A 23992-nucleotide genomic window follows, 5' to 3' on the forward strand; every position below is an offset into this window, starting at 1 on the left:
CAGCCCTCACCATGTGTACAGGCTGGCACAAAGTGTCAATCTGTACAGCCCCTTACTTAACCAAAACTGCTGAAAAAGTAATGAATGGCACAATCCATAGTAATGTCATTGATCCCTGTTAGGTTTCTGTGCACTTACTATTTCAGTTATATATTTGAAAACACTTATATGGTATACTTCATTCTATTGGAGGTATATGACCAATAGTACTATATGATAATCTCTGTATTGCTGTTGGTCCACAAAAATCAGTACAGCTCGTAGGATGGTGTATTTGACTTAATATGAATTTAGCTGAATTCTGGAAGACTGTAAGTTTTAATGTTGGATCTCTCTTTCAATTCATTTCAGACGGCTTCATTCCAATTACTTATACTGTGACTGTCATCTTGCTTGGCTTTCTGATTGGCTGCGTCAGAGGCGATCAGTTGGACAGTTCACCTTTTGCATGTCACCTGTTCACTTGAGAGGGTTTAATGTTGCAGATGTTCAGAAAAAAGAATATGTCTGCTCAGGTAACAACACGAGTTTATCATTTCGCTTTGTTCTGTAATTTTGTACCAGTCTTCAAAATAAACCATATCTAATATTGCTCCCAGGTAAAGGTCACTTCTTGCCCATTCCATTCAGGCATGTCCCACCTAAAAAGTGTAACAATATTATAAATTACTATGATTTGTTCAGTTATTCCCCCTAAACTGCTAAGTTGTGTTAATGATTCTGTACTTAAATATCTTTTTTTTCCAAATTGTACTTGGATCATATTAATGTGAAATAATAATTAGCAAATAATATGATGATATTTTTGAGGGGTATGCCTTCTGAGCTCTATATTTGACTAGCATACAAATGGACTGAATTAGAAAGTATATGTGAAAGAATGATGCTTAATTTAATACACTATGAGTTCCATTGTAAGTCTGTATTTGCTTTTTATATTAATGAAATTAATATTTCTGAGGAGTGTAATTTTCTAAGCCCACCTGATTTCTAATTTTGATGTTTTTGCTGTACTGTGCTAACATATAAACACCACTGGGTGAAAATCACCCTAACATTTTAACTTAAGTATGTTTTTACAGATTGGAATAATAATTTTTAGTTTTTCATTTCCAAATTCTGTGAGTAGTGTCCCTAGCTCAGATGACGTACAGTAGATGTCAAACAACAGGACATCATCTAAAGTGTTTAGTAATCATTTCACAGATATTTATATTTGCTAAGGTTTTCCTAAGACTTGACCTCATGCAGCCTTAAAAGCCTTTGCAACAAGATTTCCTTCTTTCTAGAAGAATGTTGTGTCAGTATACAGTCAGCCCTTCATTTCCACAGATTCTACATCCAAGAATTCAACCATCCATGGCTTGAAAATATTGGGGGGGGGGGATCCCAGAAGCAAAACTTGATTTTGCTGTTTTATATAAGAGATATCATTTTACTATGTCATTTTATATAATGGAACTTGAGCATCTAAGGATTTTGGTAGCCATGGGGGAGGGGAGCAACCTTGGACCAAACCCCACAGATACCAAGGGTCCCACTGTAGTTATTCCACACATTTTGACTTTTTCATTATGGAGCAGCAAAAAGGATTGATTGGGGTTGAGATAGGAAAAAGAATCCCTAAACTTTTATAACTATCCTATCCATAAGAAGGTAGGATACATTTTCGTCCTGCCATACAAAGCCATACAAGTACGTATATAAAACAGCAGAAGTATGAACAAAGACATTTTTCAAGTGAACATTACTGTATACCTTATAAATATTTTTTTTTCCTAATGAGAAAAGTGCTCTAAAATAATGATGTTCATATACTACCTGAACCATGGATACAGTGCTACAGCTGAAGGCTCCCTAGTTGGCAGTCCTTGACCTCAGTTGCTATTATGAAGTTTTATTTTCCACTGCCTGATCAAAATGAGTTGAGACTTAAGAATATTTTATATATCTATTATGTAAAGCTTCAAAGTGGGGGAAAAGACAAACTCCCTAAAACTTTGGACCTACATGCATAACACGTTGGGAATTTGGAATCCATTACATTGCAGCATTATAAGCAGCTGCTGTTTGGAATACACAGAGTTCTGGGGATTTTTATCTGGTATGCAGATGATACAATAGTGGGATAGATGGCTAACACATTGGAAGATAGCAACAGAATTCAAAAGGACCATGATAAATTAGGAAATTTGGCTGAAAATATTAGAATGGAATTCCATAAAGACAAATGCAAAATTGTACATTTAGACCACAAAAACCAAATGCACAGGTATAGAATGGCAGATACTTGTGATTATTGTTGATCATAGATTGAACATGGCCCAGTAGTGTGATGCTGCAGGAAAGAAGGCAAATACTATCTTAGCCTGTGTTAATAGAATGATAGGCCCGTTACAGACTGCCCAAAAGGGGCGGTCTTGGGCCGCTGCCGGTTGCAGCGCGGAGGAGCCGCAGCAGCCAAACCGCGCGACTCCTCCGCGCTGCAAAAAAGGAGTGCAGAAATCGCACTCCTTCCGGCAACCTGGAAGAGCCGCCGCAAGTGCCAAAGCGTGCACTCGCGACGGCTCTTCCGGGTTTAGACGTCCGGACGCTGTGCGTCCGTTACGTCAAGATGGCTGCACCCGTCTGTATAGGGCGCCGTCATCTTGCCGTACGGAATACGCGCGAGGGGCAAGGCGCGTCCGGAAGCGCCGCCCCTCGCACTTATTCCTGGCGCAACGACGGCACCACTTAGGCCCGTCTGTAAGGCGCCATTGTTTCCAAGTCAGGGGAAGCAATAGTCCCACTATATTCTCCACTATCTGGAGCTCATATTGATTACAAGTTCAATTCTGGGCATTTAATTTTAAATATCTAAAAGGCTGCTATAGAGTAGGGTGAAGATTTGCTCTCTGCTGCCCAGAGGTTTTAAAAGAGGCTGCACAGCTACCTGATGGGGATGTCCTAGATGGAGATCTTGCACTGAGCAGGGAGCTGGATTTTGTGGTCTATAGAGCCCCTTCTAGCTCTGTGGTTCTTTGATTCAAAATGTCATAAGGTTGCTAGGAATTACAAAAAGGATTGGTGATCAAGACAGTAGCCTCTAGTAGTGTTCTAATTTTAATATTCTCTGTTAACAATACCTGTTAGAAACATTAATAGACTTAAATGGATGTCTGTAAAATCTTGAGCATTTTTCTGACCCTTCTTAAGTCATGTTGAAAGATAAAAAGGCTGGTGTTCCTTTGAACCATTTGTTTACATGAATACCAGCGCTAGTTTCAATTTTTATTAAATGAAACTGTATATCATATGAGAAATTTAGGCCTATGTAGATCCAAGCAATTCTTAAGACCCATATAACGTGATATGAGTCGTAGTTATGCTGTTACTTTATCCTTGATTCTTTTTAGTGGTATATCAGGCTTTACCTTGTCAACACTTTAATATTTTGAACAATGTTGATATATGGTGATATCTCCTACCAGAATACAAACAGTTTATACTTGGCAACAGGGGAAAGTTTTCCTGTTCTTCACTACTGAAGTTTAGCAATGCTATAAAGGATTCCAAAAGGTAATATATAAAGCTGTACTGATTCTCACCATAAATGGATTCATTTTGTGATAAAGGCAAAATAATAATGTGAAACTGATAGGAGATAAGGCAGCTGCAAATATATTATTGTTCCCCAGAAGGGAACAGCAGAAGAATGATCTCCAATGATCATTGATCTCCAGAATTAAAATGATGTCAGCAAATGTATTCAAAATGATAAATGCATAATATTTTTTGGTTAAATGTTAATTTACTAATGCATATTTTTTCATGAACTATGGCTAATATAATGCAGATGTTAACTTTTACTTACTTGCCTTATTTTTTGGAAATTATCAGTCCGCTCTTTGCATCCAGCCTAGTCCTTCAAAGTCTTAACTTGAAATAAAATTAATGATTAATTAACTTGAATAATTCAGAACTGATATACAAATGAACTCAGTTCAACAGAAGATTAGCATCACATTCCAATACATTGTCTGACACAAAAACTGTATGGTATATTCTAAATGACAGTACTAACTTAAATTTATCACTAGGCTATCAATAAGAGAAAGTGAAACAGAAAGTTAAGGTGCACAAGTGAAATACAAGTACTTGTGGACTGATAACAAAAGAGAAAGTGTAAATTATAAAATGCCTGGGTGAAATACTGAAACTACAGAAATTGGAAGAGGCAATATGTATGCAATTGGGATATATTCCATCTTCCAAAAAAAGTGCAATACAAATGAGGTATTAGGTTGGAAAGATTGCATTAAAAGGGTGTTTACTTCTGTGTCAAGATAAGAAAGTCAATTTTAATCACAGGAAACAGTGAATACTCTACTGTGCTTTAAAAAAAATAGTTTAAAACGAAATGCATAGAAGAAGAAAACTCCAAACAACAAAACAACCCTTGATGTTCTTGCAGGGCCAATATTAAGATGTTGTTTGACTGACCTCCAACTTTTTGTGCAAAAAGTCCCTCACACAATCTAATATGGAAGGTCCCAGGAGAGAGAGAGAGAATCAGTTTGGCTGACCGATTCCATTCTGTTGGTTGATGGGCATGATTAAATGCAAACCTATCACTCATCACTGCAGCATGAAGTGACTGCTAACATGAAGTGGCCATCACATAAAGCTTTCATATCAGCTCATGCCATTCTGAATGCAATTATATTTTGCCCCAGAAACTGGATACCTGTGGCACCTATGTGCCACTGAGTGTTAAGTTAGAAATTCTAAATTATTGATGTTAATTCCAAATAGTTTCACTTTTAACATTTTTTTATTGTGCATAAATCACTATAAAAGAAAGTCAAGCGAGAAATAATAAATGTTGAATTCAAATCAATTAAAGTATACATCAACACCGCCCCCCAAAAAACCCCCACATAAAATATAAATTCATCAGTGAAAAAAATTGTATGCATAAACCACTACAAGAGATGAGCAAGTATCCACATATCTGTCCTTGGTTAGTTGACTTCTATATACTGAATGTCCAAATGCAGAAAGGATTACAATGTATCCCATTCAGTGATCAATAGAGGGTTGTTATTTGTCTTCCCATTGTTGGCAGTGTAAGTCTTTTAGCCACAGAAAGGCTATAGAGAATCTGCTTCTATTTACCAAAAGTGAATTTCCAATATGTAGGCTGTCTGTTTTAAAGACACGTTTCCATCCTAGCTCAGCACCTGATAACAAACTCAGTTTCCATATATTCACATTGGTTTATGCTTATGGTCCAAATATAGACTCGGTCGTTGGGTTTTATTAATATTTCAGTTAACAAGCAACACTTATTGGAGAAAGTTTTCAATTATGTCCTAGATCCAATATTAGAAAGGAGTACATGCCCGTGCAAATTGTATTCAGTGGTGCAATCTGCATGATGCAGTTTTTGCCAGACCCTAGATAGCTCAGACTGAATTATGTAGGAACTGCAATGACAATACTCTATGAATAGCACCAGCCATATGATAAACATATATATTCAGTTTAAAAATGTGGCAGTGACAAAATCTCCAGAAATAATGTGTCCATTGATGGTCTGTCTGGGCCCTATCAGGTAGCTGTAGGACATACTGACCTCCACCCACCCCTTTTGACAGTGGATTGGGGCCAGGGCAGCTTCACTGGCAGTCCTGCGGCCCCAATCCGGCATTTTCTGGGCCACAGAGAAGCGGCAAAATGCTGCTTCTCCATGGCCCGGAAGAGGGTTGTCCTTGGGGCTTCATGCCCCTGGACACTCGGACAACCAAGAGGAGAAAGGGCTGGCCCCTTTCCCCTCGGGATCATTCCTGTGGCTGTGTAGTTGCCATGGGAATGAATCGCTGTAGGAAGGATCTGCATCACAGCCCTTATGACATTGCTTCCCCATGCGGTCATGGAGATGCTGCACGGCAGCACTGGCATCATGGTGGCCGCCGTGTGGATGGCAGGCTGCCATGATGTTGATGCTGCCATGGACTAGGCTTAGGGAGTGTGCGGTTGGTGTGCGCTTCCTAACCCTAGTATCGCTGGCAGCACACCACTTTATGGCATGGTATGTACCGGCCCATAGTTAAACTAGTGAGTGAGACTCTCAAACTGTGAATTGTGGCATGGCAAACCACTGTGCAGCGTGATCTTCCAAAGCAGTAGTTTAAGTCTGTTATTAGAAACTGTGCACTGATTGAGTTCCTAAATCTTTGTAACTTATGAGTTGGGTTTGTCATTGATTTTAGCCAATCTAACTTGGAAGATTGTCACTGTAATTGCTGAGACTGTTGTTTAAACTGAATGGACAATGTTATCAGCCTAAAAAGTACCCTCTCTTAGCATCTGGAGAAGAGGCAGGTGTCTTTGCCTCTTTGCCTTTCCATGTCCTCATAATGATGGAAATGTGACCTCAAAGGGGAGAAAAAAGACAAATTTTAAAATATTTCCCTCAAATAAATATGTCTCATCAGAATATCTTATTACAGAAATGCTAAGCAGGGAAGAAACTGAAAGGTGATGCAATATCTACTAATCACACTGCTATTCTGAAATAGAAGAGAATGAACTATTTCTTAATGCTCTGATTTGACATGTTAAGATATCTTGGATTGGAATAGAAAAAAGAAAGCTGACTTCATTATAAAGCTTTACAAAACACCTTTGGGATGAAGCATAGCTGTAATTTTTAGTGCATTGAAATGTATTATAGATGTTATTGGATGCTGTCACTTCTTGTTTTGACATTTTCAAAAGGACATTTAAAATAATTTTAGCAGATATAATTGGTAATTTCTCAAACTAAACCTCCAGTGAGATTTTGATATTATACCGTGTCAGTTGCTCATATAAAAAGGGTGCAAAACTGGAGGGACTTTTTATTACACCCAATAATTGTAGATATTTTAAATTCAGAGACAAGGAAGCAAAGGAGAAGATGATCTAGTGGACAATCTAGCAATTATTGTAGTGATGTGATAACAGCCAGTAAAATATATTTAACACAACATTTAAAGATACTCTTGTTGATTTGTTTTCCTTTTCAGGAAACACTGAACCTCCATCCTGCAATGCCAATTCCATCAGTTGTCCATCACCTTGTACTTGTAGTAATAATATTGTGGATTGTCGAGGAAAAGGATTAACTGAAATTCCAGCCAACTTGCCAGAGAGTATTGTGGAAATGTAAGTGTCATCCATAAGACTGCATTCTACAAATATAAAAATGTAATGTGCAGATTGTTGTTGAATGTGTGAGCTATTGGTTACTATTAATATCTGTTTGCCAAACATGTCAGAACGTAAGGTATTGATATGTTCAGTTGCTTTTATGGAGAATATATGTTTGTTTTCTTTTTAGTATGCTCCTCACTAAATAATGGAGGATTAATATCACATGATTTCAAGAAGTGATTCATGTTGTCCCTCATGCTGGTACATTCAGATTTATTCCAATAAATAAGTATAGCTATTTATGAAAACATGACCAGGGGTAGTCATGCTGACCATACAGCAAAGTACAATAACATCCATAGTGTCCAAAATCCACAAAACAGCCATACCTTTATTAGGCCAAGCAACATGCACGATATACATGTTGCAAGCTTTTGAAGCACCATTGGCTTCTTCATCAGGCTAAAGTGTTAAAAATAGTTTAGAAGAAAGAAAAATATGACAGTGTTAGAGTCACAGATCTACATTTTGTCAAGTTGTTGTTGTTCTCCTCAGTTAATATGATATGGAGGGATGTTCATATTGGCATACCACTCTTCCTTCTGGCCATGTGGATTTCAGGAAACAAAGAGCTGTAAAGTCCAGGAAATAAAATTTAAACTCCATTAGCAACACAAAAAGATACTTACTTGGAGATCCAGGTTGCCTCTTTCTTTTGCCAGGCTACCTGCCCCTTTGTTAGGCAGGGAACATTTAATTTTTCAAGAAGCCTCCCATGCTGTTGTATTAGGAAGATTTTTAGGTGCTGTTTAGATGAAACAACCAAATGCAGTCCCAGATTTTTAAAAAGGTTTTACCGTGGTTGGAGATAGAAACCTCAAATAATAAAGCCCTAGTCTTTTACCTCCCTTTTTAGAATTCCTGTGTTGCAGCTAAAGTGTGTTGTATTCACAGTTATTTCAGTGTGTTTTGGAAAAGGGAAGAGTGAAGAGTTAGAACTCTTGCAGTCCCAAACTGGGGATAGGATTAGGAACTATAATTATAACTATTTTTTTAGAATTAACTTTTCAAGCTCTGCTCAAACTAATTGTTCAGCTTAGTAAATTTAAAGAAGATTTTAGATGCTTAGAACTTAAAGTTCTAGATTTTCACTTGTAGCCTCTGAGAATGTAAAAAATGTTACTTTCCCTTTTAATCTAGTATATATATTTGTCTAGAACATATATTAAATCTGGAACATATATGTCCACTGCAACCTTGATTTTCTTCATAATTCAAAAGAGCATTTTTGTAAACACCACACTGTTTGATGTGTCAAAAATAAAGGTGAGAGATAAGCTTGTAAAAGAAATGGCAATGGCTTTATATTACATTTTGTGTGCCTCATCTCATAAAATATATACTTTAGTACTTTTCATTTCTAGTTTTCATCCTTTACTGCAGTTTGATTTTGTCCAGGTTTTAATGTGAGTAGCAACAATTGAGTGAGAAAGTGTATACTTAATTCCCTCAATTACATTCCTGGGGAGTTGCAAGCAGGTGTCACCACTGGTTTTCCTCTTGCAAATAGCTATAGCTCTAAGTAGTTCTATGTCTAATTTTGTTTTGACAGAAAATGTTTGTCAAATCCAGTTTTAGTCATACTTAAAGTAACTTCCTATCAAGGGACTTAAACTGCATCTATATTAAGCCCTACCCATTTTGGCAGGCTTATTCTAAGCATGAGAAAATCTTATATTCAGTTTTTTTATTATGGCTAGAGGAAACTCATTCTGTCAGTGGAACTTATATACATGTTAATTTAAACTTAGGCTGACATCCCAAACATTCTCATGCAATTTAAGGACCTGTTTTCAAATGTTAGCTTTTTAAGAAAAGTGCTAGTTTCACTCTCTTTGCATGGTTTTAAACAAATTCAAGGCTTTTAGGTGTTACCAGTCAAACCTTTGTTTCATTTACATCATGAGGTTCAACCCACAAAATGCTAGGCATGTTTCCTAGGGGTGTGTGTGTGTGTGTGTGTGTGTAATTCTTTGAGTGCTACATTTGTTTAAAATACCTTAATTTCATGTGAAATGTAGCTTTAAGAGACACACATCTATAGCTAAACCTCTCAAGCATTGTGATACCAATATATCTAAGACCTTCAGGTCAGGCTACTATAACAGTGAGAAACTGTACAATTTTGAGACTTAAATGAGCTCATATGGAAACATTTATTGCTCGTTTACTGAAATTTAATCCTGAAACAGTTGTATTTTATTGCAGTATTAATTAAGGAATCTCTTAAGTATTAGGTATCACTTCAGCTAAAATGACAAAGTGTTCTATGCTATTTAAGCTGGAATGGTTAGCTTGATATCCCTAAAAAAACCTGTACCCTTCTGGAGTGAAAGCAAATGTACAATTTATTGTGGACATAGAACAAAGGCTGCTGCCTACTGCAGTTTTAATGCAATTCAACACTGCTTTAACTGTCATGGCACCACCCTGTGAAATCCTGGGGTTTGTAGTTTGTTGTGGCACTTCAGCTATCTGACAGAGAAGGCTCAATATCTTACCAAATTACAAATCCCAGAATTTCATAACTGCCTTGGCAGTTAAAGCAGTGTCAAACCACATTAATTCAGCAGTGTAGATGCAGCTGCAGAACTCAATTCTACATTAAGAATTCTATCAGTGGATACTCATTTTTCTTCTAGTACTCTATGAATCTACCACAATTCTATGAATATTCAGACCTTTCCAACAGCTCTGGACTTCCAGACATGCACATCAGTATGTACTGCACCTAAAATCAATCCAACATTGTTCTCCAGGTTTTTCTACCTCCAGATGTGTAATGAGTGGGTTGCTTCAAATGCAGTGGCTAGAATCTGAGCACTCTCCTGCTGAGAGTGAGAAGTGTCTATCACCATCACCTGTATTATCTCAGTTGTCTGTCCAAAGTAGTGCTTTCAAAGGACTTCATTTTAAACAGTGTACTTCCAGTCCAAGTAATTATTCTATTATTAGTATTGTGTTATTTAATCATCTATAAATTGACTTATTTTCTTTTTGTTAAAGAAAAGCATAACATATAATTCTGATAGAAGATTGAGATAATCATGTGGAAGTTTTTGGACCTTCCCCTACAATCTGTTGCTAAAATTAAACATAGTTTAATTGCTGGTCTAAAATCACTGATATATTTCAAATAGTGGCATCTAAGTATTCTCCTTACTGAGTAGCTGTGTGGTCTGCCAATGAATGCTAAGAGCTTTGGATGATGTACATTGCAAGCCCCATAGCTCATTAATAGAGCATAGGTTTTGCATATAAAAATATCTTAGTTTTACTCCCTTTCATTTCAGTAAGACTAAGGAAGATTCCTGTTTGAAATTATGTGAGCGACTGTCAATCAATATAAATGGAACTAAGCTAGATAGAGAAATGATGTGGCTCAGTATAAGGCATCTTCCTTATATGTTTATACTAATACCTAGATTTATGTGTTGATAGCTCTGCTTCCCTCAGCTTATCTCAAAAAGTTTTTGGTTTAACCACAGTCTCAGATATTCCTTGGGAAATAGGTTTAGAAAGTATAAATGTAGAGGAGATCACCCACAGCCCTTCCTGCTAGGAGTTTATTGCATGCACTTTTCAGCCCAATCTGGGCACGGTACAGGATGGGACTGGAATGGGGGAATACAGGTTTTATTGCACACAAAATTGCTACTGTGCTGCTGCCTGACTGTCACCCGTCCCCCAGCCATGCTTGTCCTGGCAATTTTGCTACCATAGAAGCTTTCCATACTACCAAAATCAGCCAGCAGAGCACGGCTGAAGGACAGGTCAAGTGGCAGTGCAGCAGCAATTTGGTGTACAATAAAATCCATTTTACCCTGTTCTAGTCTGATCCCATCTTGTGTGCAGATCAGGCTAAAAAGTGCATGCAATAAATTTCCTAGTTCTCTCCTCTCAAAACAAGCACACTTTTTGCAAAGGATGAGTAAACTAGTAGAGGGAAGGGCTTGCCAAAGCCAGGAGAAATCTTTCAGTTTTGCAGTTTAGCAAAAAAATACACTTATGGACATGTAGCATAATTTATAAAATATATAAATATAAAACTTTAATTTATATCCTGCTTTTTGTTACCACAATCAAAGCGGTATACAACCTTTAAAAAATACAATGTATACAATTTCCACCCACCCACCCTTAAAAAAGGATTAAACAATTCTATCCATTAAAATTACAGACAGTAAAATCTAAAAACAATAATACAATAATAGAATAACGGTGGGAAGAGTCTTCACTTATATATGTCTGTGAGGGGATCTTTATGTGGCTGGGATCTATTTCGGGAAGGCCTGCCGGAAGAGATGTGTCTTGACAGCTTTCTTGAAACTCTCTAGGTTGGTAATTTGACAGATCTTGTCCGGCAGGCCATTCCATAAACTGGGAGCGATCGCAGAAAAGCTTCTTGAATCTCCTAGATGATATGGGTTGTGCTGACAAGTAACTTTTGACACAATAGTCAAAGTTCTTTTTCCAAACTCTAACTACTCTGTTAACACACTGAAAGGCATGAAGCCAGTAAGAATCAGGAACACAGAAGTTTAGGGGAACAATTATGTTTTCAGAAAACAGCATATCACAAGGAGCTCATCCAGTGTTTCATTCTGACTAGATATGGTAGAAGGCAATTCAGTGTTTTGATCTCTCTGTAGTTAATAAATCACAAGGCAGGGCAACACTGTATAAAACTTCAAATGAGCAACTATGGAAAGCTAGAGATGAATTAAAACTTTCTTGAAGTAAAAAATCCTTTAATCTCCCTATCCTAGAGACTAGGCCTCCCTGTGCACTCAGGTAGACTTAGGCTGCATCCAGATTGCAGAAATAATCCAGGTTGAAACCCCTTTGCCATGACTCAGTGCTATGGAATTCTGGTAATTGTAGTTTGTTGTGGCACCAGAGCTCGCTGACAGGGAAGGCTAAATGTCTCACAAAATGACAATTCCCAAAATTCCCTAGCATTTGGTGGATAAAGCCATGGCGGATAAAGTGCTGTCAGACTGGATTATTTTGGATAAAGCCATAATGAAACAGAAGCTATTTGACTCTTTCGTGTCACGCAAAATCATGCAGAGGTTCCAGCCCACTAATCTTTTGTTCACCATTAATCAATCTTCAGTCAGTAGTCTTGCTTGTGGATGGCTTTTTCTTCCTGTCACCAAGCTGGAGCCATGACACTAAGATGGCTTTAAATGCACAGTCTATATAATGCAAAAGCTTTGCTTTTCTTCTCAACAAGCAGTTTAAGGCCTAGGTCATCGCTTCTTGTTTATCTGAACTGCAAGGGCACCCTTTACTTGAAAATGAAAAACTGAATAATAATAGTTCATCCCCAGTTCCTAATCCAAAGCTTTCTCAGTAAGTGCAATTTTCATGGAAAGATCCTTAGTGTAGTATATACCAACCTCAAAAGATAAATGCAAGGTAGAAAGCTGTGCTTAAGCTTCAGTTTTATGCAAAAGGGATGACAAGACCCTTGTTATTCATTATAGCACATGTTTTTAGTAAAGGGTTTGACATTAGGAACTAAACTGATTGACAGGTGAAAGCTGTGGTTTGAGGCTAAACATGTCCAGTTGTATTTCACATAAGATATTCTAGCACCCTGCAGTGTCAGCTGAAACAAAATATATGAATAGAAGGTACACATTACAGAAAATGGATACCTCAGTTTTGAGGATTTAGTGAGGATTTAGAAACATGTGGAAATACCTGTGGCAGGGTACTTTCTCCTTAGGATGTTCAATTTTTCAATAGTGACAACAGTAACAATGGACAATGATGCTCAATGATCAATGATGCATCAATAATGCATCTTTGTAGTGTGTAGCCCAACATTTAGGAATCATGATAAATGTTTTGTAGAATCAGTGGAAGAACCTTGCTTCCATGGCAAACTCTAATATCTCAACCTCCCAAGATCTACATTAGTGAACTATTTCTAGATTGTGAGATGTACAGTGGTACCTCGGGATACGAAATGATCGGGTTACGAAATTTCCGGGATACGAAAAAGTTGGATTGGCAAAAACTGTTTTGGGTTACGAAATATTTTTCGGGTTACGAAATTCATTTCAGCGCAAAATTCAAATGCTGCAAAGTGCAGCTATAGGCTTTCCAGTGCTAACGGAAAGCCTTTTCGGGTTACGAAATTTTCGGGTTACGAAAGGAATGGCGGAACGAATTAATTTCGTAACCCGAGGCACCACTGTACCATCCTGGTATTAAGTTAATACTAATCCATTCAAGGGAATTGTTTAGGCACTCTGGGTGTATCTGCACCACATAATTACAGATGTTGATGCCACTCTAATTGTCATGACTCTGTCCTATGGAATCTTGGGATTTGTAGTTTGATGAGCCACTTAGAATTCTCTGTGGACAGCCAGGAGCAGTAGATGGAGGTCAGCTTAATTTTTGCGAATGCTCTCTTCTCCCATTGGTGCTCGATGTTTCATTCTTTAAATGAAATTACATGAAATTCTTCAGATCAAGTTGCTACCCAATATTTATTACATGTCACATGACAGATTATATTCTGCTACATTACTGTAAAGCAGCTGGATCAAGGTTAAGGCAGGAAAGAATCTACTGCATGTCCATCATTGAGCTACTGACAGAGTGTACACTTTTACAACTGTATAACTGATTTTCTGTCTTACCTTAATCAATTAACAAACACATGCAAAATTGAGTACTGCAATATGATGGCATGGCAGGATCTCATGTAGTAATTTCAAATACAATGCACCCTTACTTTATGCGGGGGATCCATTCCGGACTTCCCCGCATAAAGCATACTCCGCCTATGCTCAAGCCCCATTTAAATGAATGGGACTCGTGCAAACAGTGACGTGACAGCTCATGCACACCATTGTTCCCTATGGGACGCGCCACCCCTTCTCCCTGCGTGGCTTTCAGCGTGTGACACAGGCGCAATGTAGCATAAATACATTAACATAGAACTGGAAGAAAACTCTCATTTGGCATTATTCTAGTGCTATATCTATCACTGTACACACACAGAGTAGTGAGTTGAGTGTTGGACTGGGACACTGGGAGACCAGAGTTCAAATCCTTGCTTGGCCATGGAAACCCACTGGGCAGCCTTGGGAAAGTCACACTCTTTCAGCCTCAGAAGATGGAAAGGACAAACCCACTCTAAACAAATTATGCTCAGAAAAACCCATGATAGGTTTGCCTTAGGATCATCATAAGTCAGAAAATACTTGAAGGCACACAGTACAAATAGTAGATATGGCTCACATATATCACTTGCATTCAGAAAACTGCTGCTTCTCTTGGGCAGCAGGAATTCATTCATTGCTTTATAACAAAAGTTTTAAATTATAGTTCATGCTTCTTGAATATTACATAATTTGCACATGTTCATTTCAATCATATTTTTTCCCTCAGAAACTTTGAGTCTGATAGATTGGAAGCTGAATAACCCACCCATTCTTTACTCCTTTTCTTTATTGTGACTTCTTTATTATTACTAACAGTTTCCTCACTCACCCCTAGTATGATATTACTCCTCCTTTGTATCTGAGTACTCTGAGAGTCATTCTCCAGCATGTGCTTAGTTCTAGCTTGTTAAGATATTCCACACAGAAGAAATAGTCACTTGTTTCTCTGAAAAATAGTCACATGTTGCTTTGATGGACAAAGTGGATAGGTTCCCCCCCCCCCCAAAAAAAATCTGAAACAGGAGACTTAAATTCAAGTGGGTGGGATAGAAGGATGAAACATAGTGTCACATCATAGCCTTGAGCCTCTTACACTGAGGGAGATTGCATTCATTCCAACACAGGATTGGTTAGTGCTGGGTTTATGCGTGAATTTAATAAAATATAGCTTGGGGGCCCAGGTTAAGAGGGACTACTAAATGGAAAGAGAACTAAACTATTGTCAGGTGTTACCTAATTGTTAGGGTAATCGAGAATTGCCAATGACATGGGGCATTTAAAGTTGATTTAGCTTAAGCCTTAATTCAGTCCTGGTAGTAGTTCACACATTGATGCATATTGCCTGATACCTCATTACTTAAAAGTCAGTATATGGGATGTGTGAGTTCCTTATGAAAATGTCATGCTTGACATTGCCTCAAGTTATTTGTATTATTTGTGGCTGCCTCAGACAATACTTTCCAATGTAAAACATTTGTTCTTTCTGTGGCAGTTTGTGTTTATGGGCCATCCACTCACAGAAATCATCAAATGATGGTTTTAATCCCTATCGAGGACGTAGCTGGGGAGGAGTGTCCATGGGGACACCCCCCCCCTTCCATTAGATACGTTAGATTCCACTGCACCCAAGCCTCATTATAATGGTGGCACTTAGTCTGGACCCCCCTTCCCAAAATTCTGGCTACATCCCTATCCCTATGTATTCAATCTGTGTCTAGGTTGCCATCTATTCATGCAAACCAGAAAGGCACAGCCAGTTTGTTTCTACCTGAGCTGTAAATGTATGCATGGTTTTAAAGAAGGGATGAGGTCTGACCTGAAAATAGATATAGTAATGTTGTTAATAGAATACATTCTTAGCTCAAATTTTTCACTTACCAATTAGCCACTCATCCATCCATCTCATTCCAAGTCCCTAGCTTAATTATTTATCCCTGTTATGGATAGACTTGGCAAACCATTAGGCAGGTGTAGCTAATGTTGTTGGCAGATATATTGTTCAGAATGGGGAAATCCAGCAAACTGTTCTTATTGGCAGGCTGGGGAAGAAGTGAGCCCTTTTCAGCAATAAAAAAAGCTACTTGTGTCCTAAAATTGATGTGAATGTCTTAACCAATCTGAGTAGATATTCTTTTTCAAGGCAAATAAATTTGCTGCTCCCAAAAATGTGATCAGGCTTTAGAAAAGCTATATTGGATATTCTTCTCTCTGCCACCCCTCCTTAATGCTGTCTCAACATAGTCTTCATATATCAGCTGAGTAGATTATGAAAAGTACTGAACCTTGAGACTGATGAGGACACATTTCCAGGTCCCTGTTCTTTGAAAGAAGAGTATTGTCCCCCTTAAGTGCATCTTTTTAGTCATTGCTGTTTTCAGCTATTTTGTTAAGTGTCTAGCCTGGACAGCCAAATCCTTTAAAAAACAAACAAAACCAAAGCCAAAGCATATAGAGACTTGTTACTTAATGCCACATCATGTTCAGTAAAATACCTCTGAATCCTTCAGGCTGTTCTGTGCTCTCTCTAGGCTTGGCTCTTTTATTAGAGAGAGTGAAGGAAATTGCTCTTGTCCTTTCACCTGAACAGTTGTTGAAGCCTTAAAAATAAAGCTCCCAGAGGGCAAAGAATCTGTTTCGTAGCAGAACAAAACAAATAATAGAATGGTAACACATGAAGGTACCTTCAAGGGCACCTTTTCAGAAAAAAGATGTCTACTTCACAGTACCCGGACTTCTCCCAAGTAGTCTGTATAAAATTGTAGAATATAGTCTAGGCCATTCTTGTTTATGTGAGAGAGATAAAGAAAAAGAGCCATTCTGGATGTTTCTTCAGTTTGTTGGCTTGTATTCCAGCAACGCTTCTTTTATTTTTAACAGAAAATTAGTATTTGATTTGTGATCCACATTAATCCTTTATTATGAGCTTGGGGATGTGTTTACCCCCCTTTCCCCAGTTTTAGATTGCCTGTTAATATTTTTTTCTAAGGAATGTTTTTTGTGGCTGCTCTACTTTTGCTGAGGCTTTTGAAATGTTGTGATGCCAATTTAGAACCAATGTGGTGTAGTGGTTGGACTAGGGTTCTGGGAGACCAGGGTACGAATCCCTGTTCAATCAAGAAAACCAATTAGGTGACCATGAACAAGTCACACTCTCTCAGCCTCAAAGGATGGCAATGACAAACCCTCTCTGAACAAGTCTTGCCAAGAAAACCCCATGATAACTCCACTGTAGAACTGCCATAAGTTAGAAATGACTTGAACCAATTTAACATGTTTTTTTGTTATGCTTTTTTAAATGTTATCTTTTGAAAGGGTTTAGCCTGGAAATGTACCTTGTAGTCTGAAAAAGAAATAAATGCTAACAATTGATACTTTTGCCTTTGCCATTGTGATATTTGTGTTTATCATTCTCTTTGTAGTCGCTTGGAGCAGAACTCCATCAAAAGTATTCCTCCTGGTGCTTTTTCTCAGTACAAGAAACTTAAAAGAATGTAAGTATCTTAAGCATTCAAGTATAGAAAATACTGTTAATGTTTGCAGTTAATGTAGCTGCAGCCCACTGAGCACTGATGAAGGGTGAAAAATTGCTAGTTCAGAGCAGCATGTATCATATGAAGGAAAAGGCACCACATGCACACATTACAGTAATGAACACTGAAAGGCATTATTGTGCATGTTCTTCTAGATGTCATTTTCAGTATAAATATTAATTCATTAATTCCTTTTATATCCTATCTTTTTCCCAGTGCAGAATGCAAGGGAGTTTATAGCATGGATTAAGACAGAACATAACTGAAAAGCAATCACTTACAATATTAAACTACAGTTATAAAATGTATAAATTATCCTATTAAAACTAGACACTGAATTCATGATATTTAAACTACTAAACAATTAGGTCTATTTTAAATATAACAAAAGAGTGGGAGGTGAGGTACAGCACCGCACCTTCTTTAAAAGATGCTTTCACAACAAAGCCTGGTTCTATTGGGCCTCATTCCCACTTACAAATAAATCGCTTTGCAATCCAGATCAATGGATCGCTTCGACAGCGGAATGTGGTTCACACTACATTTGCCCTAATCACTTTTTCTCATTGTAAATAACCCGCTTTTTGTTCACATTGACTAATGATTTGATTCAAAATGTTCCCTCTTCTGTGGGTTTTTTTTAAGCTGTTCATCATGGCAATTGCATTTACGTATTTCCGTCAATTGCATGAAACTCCATAAATTTCAAGAATGAGGAAAAGTCCCCTATTTTTTAAATGCGTGGTCCTAAATTGCATTGTGGACCCTTTGTGTGGTCAGCAAAAAAAATAAAAAAATAAAAAAAAATGGTGCTTGACCAAGAGAGAGAGGGAGGATCAAAGAGTGGTGTTGGGCAGACACAGATAAGGTTGTTTTTTTTTTTAATTGCCTGACCGCACTACTGAGGACACTCCCAACTGGATGAGTGCTGATCACATCATCTGCAACTAATTCTAATCCACATCTTGTTCACACTTGCAGTGAATCGATTTGTGGCAAAAGATATGAAAAAAAGTGTCAAAAAGACACATTAAATGGGTCTAGCATGGTGGCCCCCTAGCAAAACCACTTCAGCAATTCAGTTCAGGTGTGAACAAGGGTCATTTAAACCACTTCAAACTGGTTAGCAAACCAGTTTATAACATAGTGGGAATGAGGCCTTAGAATGCTCTTTGCTGGTCGTGGGAGGAGAGCAGAGAGAGGGGATCTCTGAGGAATGATCCCTTTTTCATGAAATTTAAGTAGGTACAGTTGCTTAGAGCAGCGCTACACAAAGCAGTGGTCTCTTGACTGGAACTGAACCCTGAACTGTTGGCTGCTGATCCCTGGCAGGAAAGAAAGAAACAATTGTACTCAGTGGACACAAATTTAGTGCAGTCTCTGGCACACTGGGGAAAAAATAACTTCTGGTCCCTTTAATATACCCTGAGAATCAGTGGCTTAGATGACAACTAATAGGAAAATTTCCTATGCACATGTGGAGTAAATGTATTAATGTCTGACACTCAGTTGGTATGGTGAGGTCCACATGAATTTCATAGTATATAATATACGCGGAGAGGTATGTTTATGTGTGTTGTGTGTAGGTCTATAAATGTATCAATATCTCTAGATCTGTACGTCCACACAAGAAAGAAATAGAAACAAGAACTTCAATGTTTAATTGTTATCTGCATGGAAACATGGCCTCAGTAGTAGGCTGTTGGCTGAACATGACAATGTGATTGTCCATGAGTTTTCTCTTGCAGTGCCCCACTCCCCCCCCCCCCACACACACACTCAGACATGTGTGATATGTCTTCTGAGTGTTTCCCCCCTAGGTTTACCCATATATAACATGTCAGAAAGCTAATCCATGACAGCACTAGTGACATTTTTGACATGTAAAATCATCACCAATATCTCCTCAGCCTGTGCCTTTTTATACTTCCAGATAGAGAATCCTACAAAGTTTTGGGTGCAATTACCTCTTACTTTATATAGCATTTTGTGAAATGAGAGTCTGTGCCTTCTGATAGCCGATCTGAAAGAATTAAAGAAAGGAATACCCCTTTATTCTAAAAAGAGAGGGGGAAATGTTTTACATATAGTTAGTTAGTTATTTCCCGCCTTTCTCCCAAGCTTGACTCAGTAAATGAATTCTATCATTTTATGTGGTTGTTGTTGGTTACTTGTTGAGAACTAGTAAAGCAGAATGGAAGCTTCAGTGCACAGACTCCCCATGCCTTTTCTACTGAACATTCAAATCTGGAATGTAGATTCACCACTCTGCCACTGTCAGGTATTCCTCTCCAAGGGAATAGGAAAGCTAGAATAAACCACAACATAAGATACTATAACATACTAATTCTGTCTAAATAACATTTCTTTTAAGGTCCTGGTTGTTAATAGATGCAATTTCTTGGGTATTGTATAGTATCCTATGTTGTGGTTTGTTTTTGCATGATGATAATACATTAATGACAACTAGATTATTTTATGTCATATGAATATCAATCAACTCACTTTAATACATATGTTTTGTTGGACGAAATACCCCCAGGTACTTATTTCAGCTTATTTGAAAATTAATTTTAACAAACTAAGAGCTAGAAAGGCAGCTCTTGTAAGAATAATTTTCTTGATGTGGTAATTGCATACTTTTATGTTTGATGGGAAATCGCTTTAATTTTTAAGTAAATAAAGTGAGCTGTGGGTTCTCTTTAATATCTATGCCAGCTTTAGACTGGGAAACATTCAGCAACTTCAATATAATTACTTTGAATTTATGTCAGTAGTAAAAGAAAGCAAAACATGGCTATATTTATGTTCACAAAACTACTAGGAGAAAGTTGTAGAAGGTTATTAGCAGGCCTACTGATGTTTCATTTGGTTTGAAAGCAGTAATATGAAGCTGATGGTTGTAGAAAAAGTTCCAGAAGTCACAGTGCTATTTTTTAATGAAGGAAATGTAACGAATCTGGTGCATCATTACCTGGGAGTAGGTCTGACCAGACAGATTGGAGCTTACTTAGCAAACATGGATACGGTTTTGCTGGACATCTGGGAAAAGATCTGTGGACATAAGATATTTTGACCTATGGTCATTTTCTAAAATTTCAAATCAAAATCCATTTTTTAACATTTTAATGTGGAGGATCCCAATTTATCATTAAGAGTGCTGCCTGTAATTCCTATTATATCACACAAATAAGTGTTCATGAATCTGTGCTATTCCTCAGATAATCTGTTAGGCATGTGCAAGTTAACCTACTGAGCCATTGGTTTAGAAGGATGTTAGATGTGATTGAAGAATTCTCAAAAGACCTACAGTGCTATTCCTTCACTCTTGCATTTTCCAACATGGCAGTACAGTTCATACTCATAAAGCTGTTCCATGTCAAAACAGCAGGATGGCAGTTTCATGAAATGCATCAAGATGGACTTGTCTGGTTTTAAAAATAGAAAAAAGCTTTTAATAATTTAAATTCTAAAAAAGAAGGTATGAAATATTGAAAATGTGGTAAGTGCATATTTAAAGCTGGTCAGAGATGCTGGGGTCTGTGTCAAAAGTATGCTGCTGGTTTGAAAGCTGCTGATTGTATGTGGTGTCAGCTTTCTGACAAGAAATCTGGCCAGTACATAAGCTACTGCTATAAATGTCTGGTGGTAAGTTTTGAAGATTGTTTTCTTAAATAGGTTTTATAGGTTCCCCAAGAATAAATGCTACAAAATATGTAGAGTGAAAAGTAGCTATCTGTCTTTGTTTCTAGTTGCAAATTTGAAAATCCAGGTTACAGCTGGGCAAATGCTTTAAATAGAGCATTTTTGCAAAACGTGAGCCATAAAAAAAAAACACCTTAAGAGTTTGAATCCATTTTGAATAAGTGACAGTAAAATGCCTAAAATGGTTTTACCATTGAAATGATGGCAAGGGGAGGGGGTTAATTAATATCTGCTTGCTTCCCAGGAGAAGAGAGGACTAGAAAACCCAAGTAAAAGTGAGGTGGAGTAATGGGTGAAGATCTGTATATTAGAAGGCCTCTTTGGAAGACTGACCTCTTGTATAGGAGTCTTGTTAGGTCTGGGCCTAGCCTCCCAGTACTGAGGAAGAGGGAGTGAGTCACAGTATAGTGTTGCTAGTGTTCATCATCATCCTTATTAAATTATTTTATTCATTTTTCTGCACAAGTTCTCAGGGTGGGTATGGAGTACTCTCCATTTTCCCCACCTATATTCAAACTGTTATTCAGAACAATCACATGAGAATTGACTCCCAGGTAAGTCTATCTAGGACTGTAGCTTTATTGTGTTAGTATATGACATAATATGTGTGTAAATGGCATTGCAGTATAATAACTGGATTCACTGAAATCAGATTTTCCTTTTCCGTTAAAAATTATCTGCGGGAACCATGTGTATAATTATGAAACAGAATTTACTATATGAAGGAAGGTTCTTGTGGTCCTCTTATTGGAGCAGTGTTTTATAAGGTTTAATGATTTTAGTGAACTGTTTATGAAGGTCAGGATAGCTGCATGGGCTTTAATTAAGATGCAGCTGATGCCATCAACACATATCTAATTGGTGCTTATGGTATCATATTCACCACCTTTGCAGTGAATCAGCACCTTTTCCTATCAACAGAATTAAGAACATTAAGTGTATCTGGCATGGGTGCTACTGTTATCTAAAAATAAATGGTTTAGAAAAGCTTGAGGCACTTTAGTAAATTGTGTTTTCATTGGCACCATGTCTTCTTCCCTTGTGTATCCTTGCAGCGATATCAGCAAGAATCAAATATCAGATATTGCATCAGATGCCTTTCATGGCTTGAAATCTCTCACCTCACTGTAAGTAGAGGGTAACCTTGAAAGGGTGGTTTGCAGAGAGTCTTAAAAATAAATAGGTCAAGGATTGGCTTGTGATGCTTTCCTTTTCCCTGTACAATTGTCTCCTTGAGTGAAGAACCTAATCTTCCTTAAATTGGAAATTGATCAGAACTGAAGGTGCCATTGTTTATGTAATTCTAGATTCCTTGTATAGATGAACACCCCATGAAAGTTAATTATTTAGGTCTTTAAAACATGAGTACAGACAATGTGTATTTCTTTTACTTGATATCCCAAGCCATGTTGGTAGTATCAATACTGAATATAGCATTCCACAAGAATGTCTTGCTGAATTTAGCCTAGAAATTAAATTATTTTAAAAAGAAAGCACATTAGCAAATTATATTTGCAAATTATAGGCCTTGGTCATAGGAATCACAGTTACAAAATGCTTGATGATGATGTTTTAGATAAATTGAAAAAAATGTAATATGCAGCAATAAAGCAAATCTGCACATCTTGGCAAACTTTTCATAACTATCACAATGCATATAGAATGCATGTCATTCCCTCTGAAAACACTGGACCACTGGCACATTTTGCATTCAATGAAACTGAGTATGTGTAACATAACCTTGCCAGCAGTTGCTGCCATAGGATTCAACTTGGCAAAAAAACTTAATATCCTTTGGATCGCTGCTTGAAACATCACAAACACAATGAAAGGCAGCCTACACTGATAAGCCTAAATGGAGTAGAACAGTAGTTTTCATCAAAGTGTGGCAGACATATATGACATACCTTTATGAAAATTTAAGGGTAAATGTTTCATCTTCTTCAGTGCAGGTGTGGCCAGTATTGCCAGAAAATTACAAGTTTTTGGGATGCTTTGCCCAAAGGCTATTGGCTGAGCAGAACTAAATAATAAACTAAATCCAACATTATGCCAGCAGCAACATCAGAATAGCTTTTCTTTCCCTTCCTCTAAGCAACTGCCACCAAAAACCAACTCAGGAGGATTTTGTATCTCTCCAGAGCCTATTGTAGAAGTGCATAGTGATGTCCCTTTCCCAACCTTGTGAAATTCTGCTGTTTCATTTGCAAGTCCAGCCTGAGATATCAGAGTTTATTATTTATTATTTTCAAATTCAGCTGTGGAGTTGTCAGAGGTGATTGAATGTGCCACCAAACTCAGTGTTGTTTTCATTTGGCTCAGAAGCTTTAAGGTCATCCCCATTAAAGGGAGGATGTCTAGTCCAGATGAAGAGGGCGGAGTGTTGAGGATGAACAAAGATACTTCATACTGTCCTTCTTGTTACCTTGTGAAACATCTGTTCCTTACTCAAGGCTGCACTTTCCCTCTTCTAAAGGGATGCTAAAGAAATCATCCTGTAAATTTGATGTGTACTTTATGTCTGAACCCTGTGCTTTTACCAAAGTAACCATAAAAGAGTCTTAAGCTACTTTGTAAGACTCCAAAAGCTTTTGAGGGCTTTGATAATATGACTTGATTTACTTACAAAGTCAAATGAAAAGATACTGATAGCCCAGTTGCCAGTTTTGTTGGGTTTTTTGCCTAGTGTTTCAATTCTTCTAGGCTCCTATGTAGCAGGTACATTTTTCAGTTCCTTTTTTTATAACTGTTTGGTATGCAAAACAGAATTTTAGCTGTCAGCTACTCTAAAAAGAATCCTTATATCTCTGACCTGAATGTGATGATGTG

The 23992-nt window shown here is 37.6% G+C and overlaps 1 protein-coding gene across 1 annotated transcript in view; it reads left to right on the forward strand.

Annotated features, from left to right (window-relative positions):
• The window catches only part of SLIT3 (slit guidance ligand 3), a 612784-nt gene that overhangs the window by 389270 nt on the left and 199522 nt on the right, over positions 1 to 23992 (forward strand). The window contains 4 exon segments of the mRNA XM_042452193.1: positions 352 to 515; positions 7053 to 7191; positions 17348 to 17419; positions 22219 to 22290. Of these exon segments, the coding sequence (XP_042308127.1) occupies positions 352 to 515; positions 7053 to 7191; positions 17348 to 17419; positions 22219 to 22290 (447 nt within the window).

This window comes from Sceloporus undulatus, chromosome 2 (assembly GCF_019175285.1).
Source record: "Sceloporus undulatus isolate JIND9_A2432 ecotype Alabama chromosome 2, SceUnd_v1.1, whole genome shotgun sequence".
In the NCBI taxonomy this organism is placed as follows: Eukaryota; Metazoa; Chordata; class Lepidosauria; order Squamata; family Phrynosomatidae; genus Sceloporus; species Sceloporus undulatus.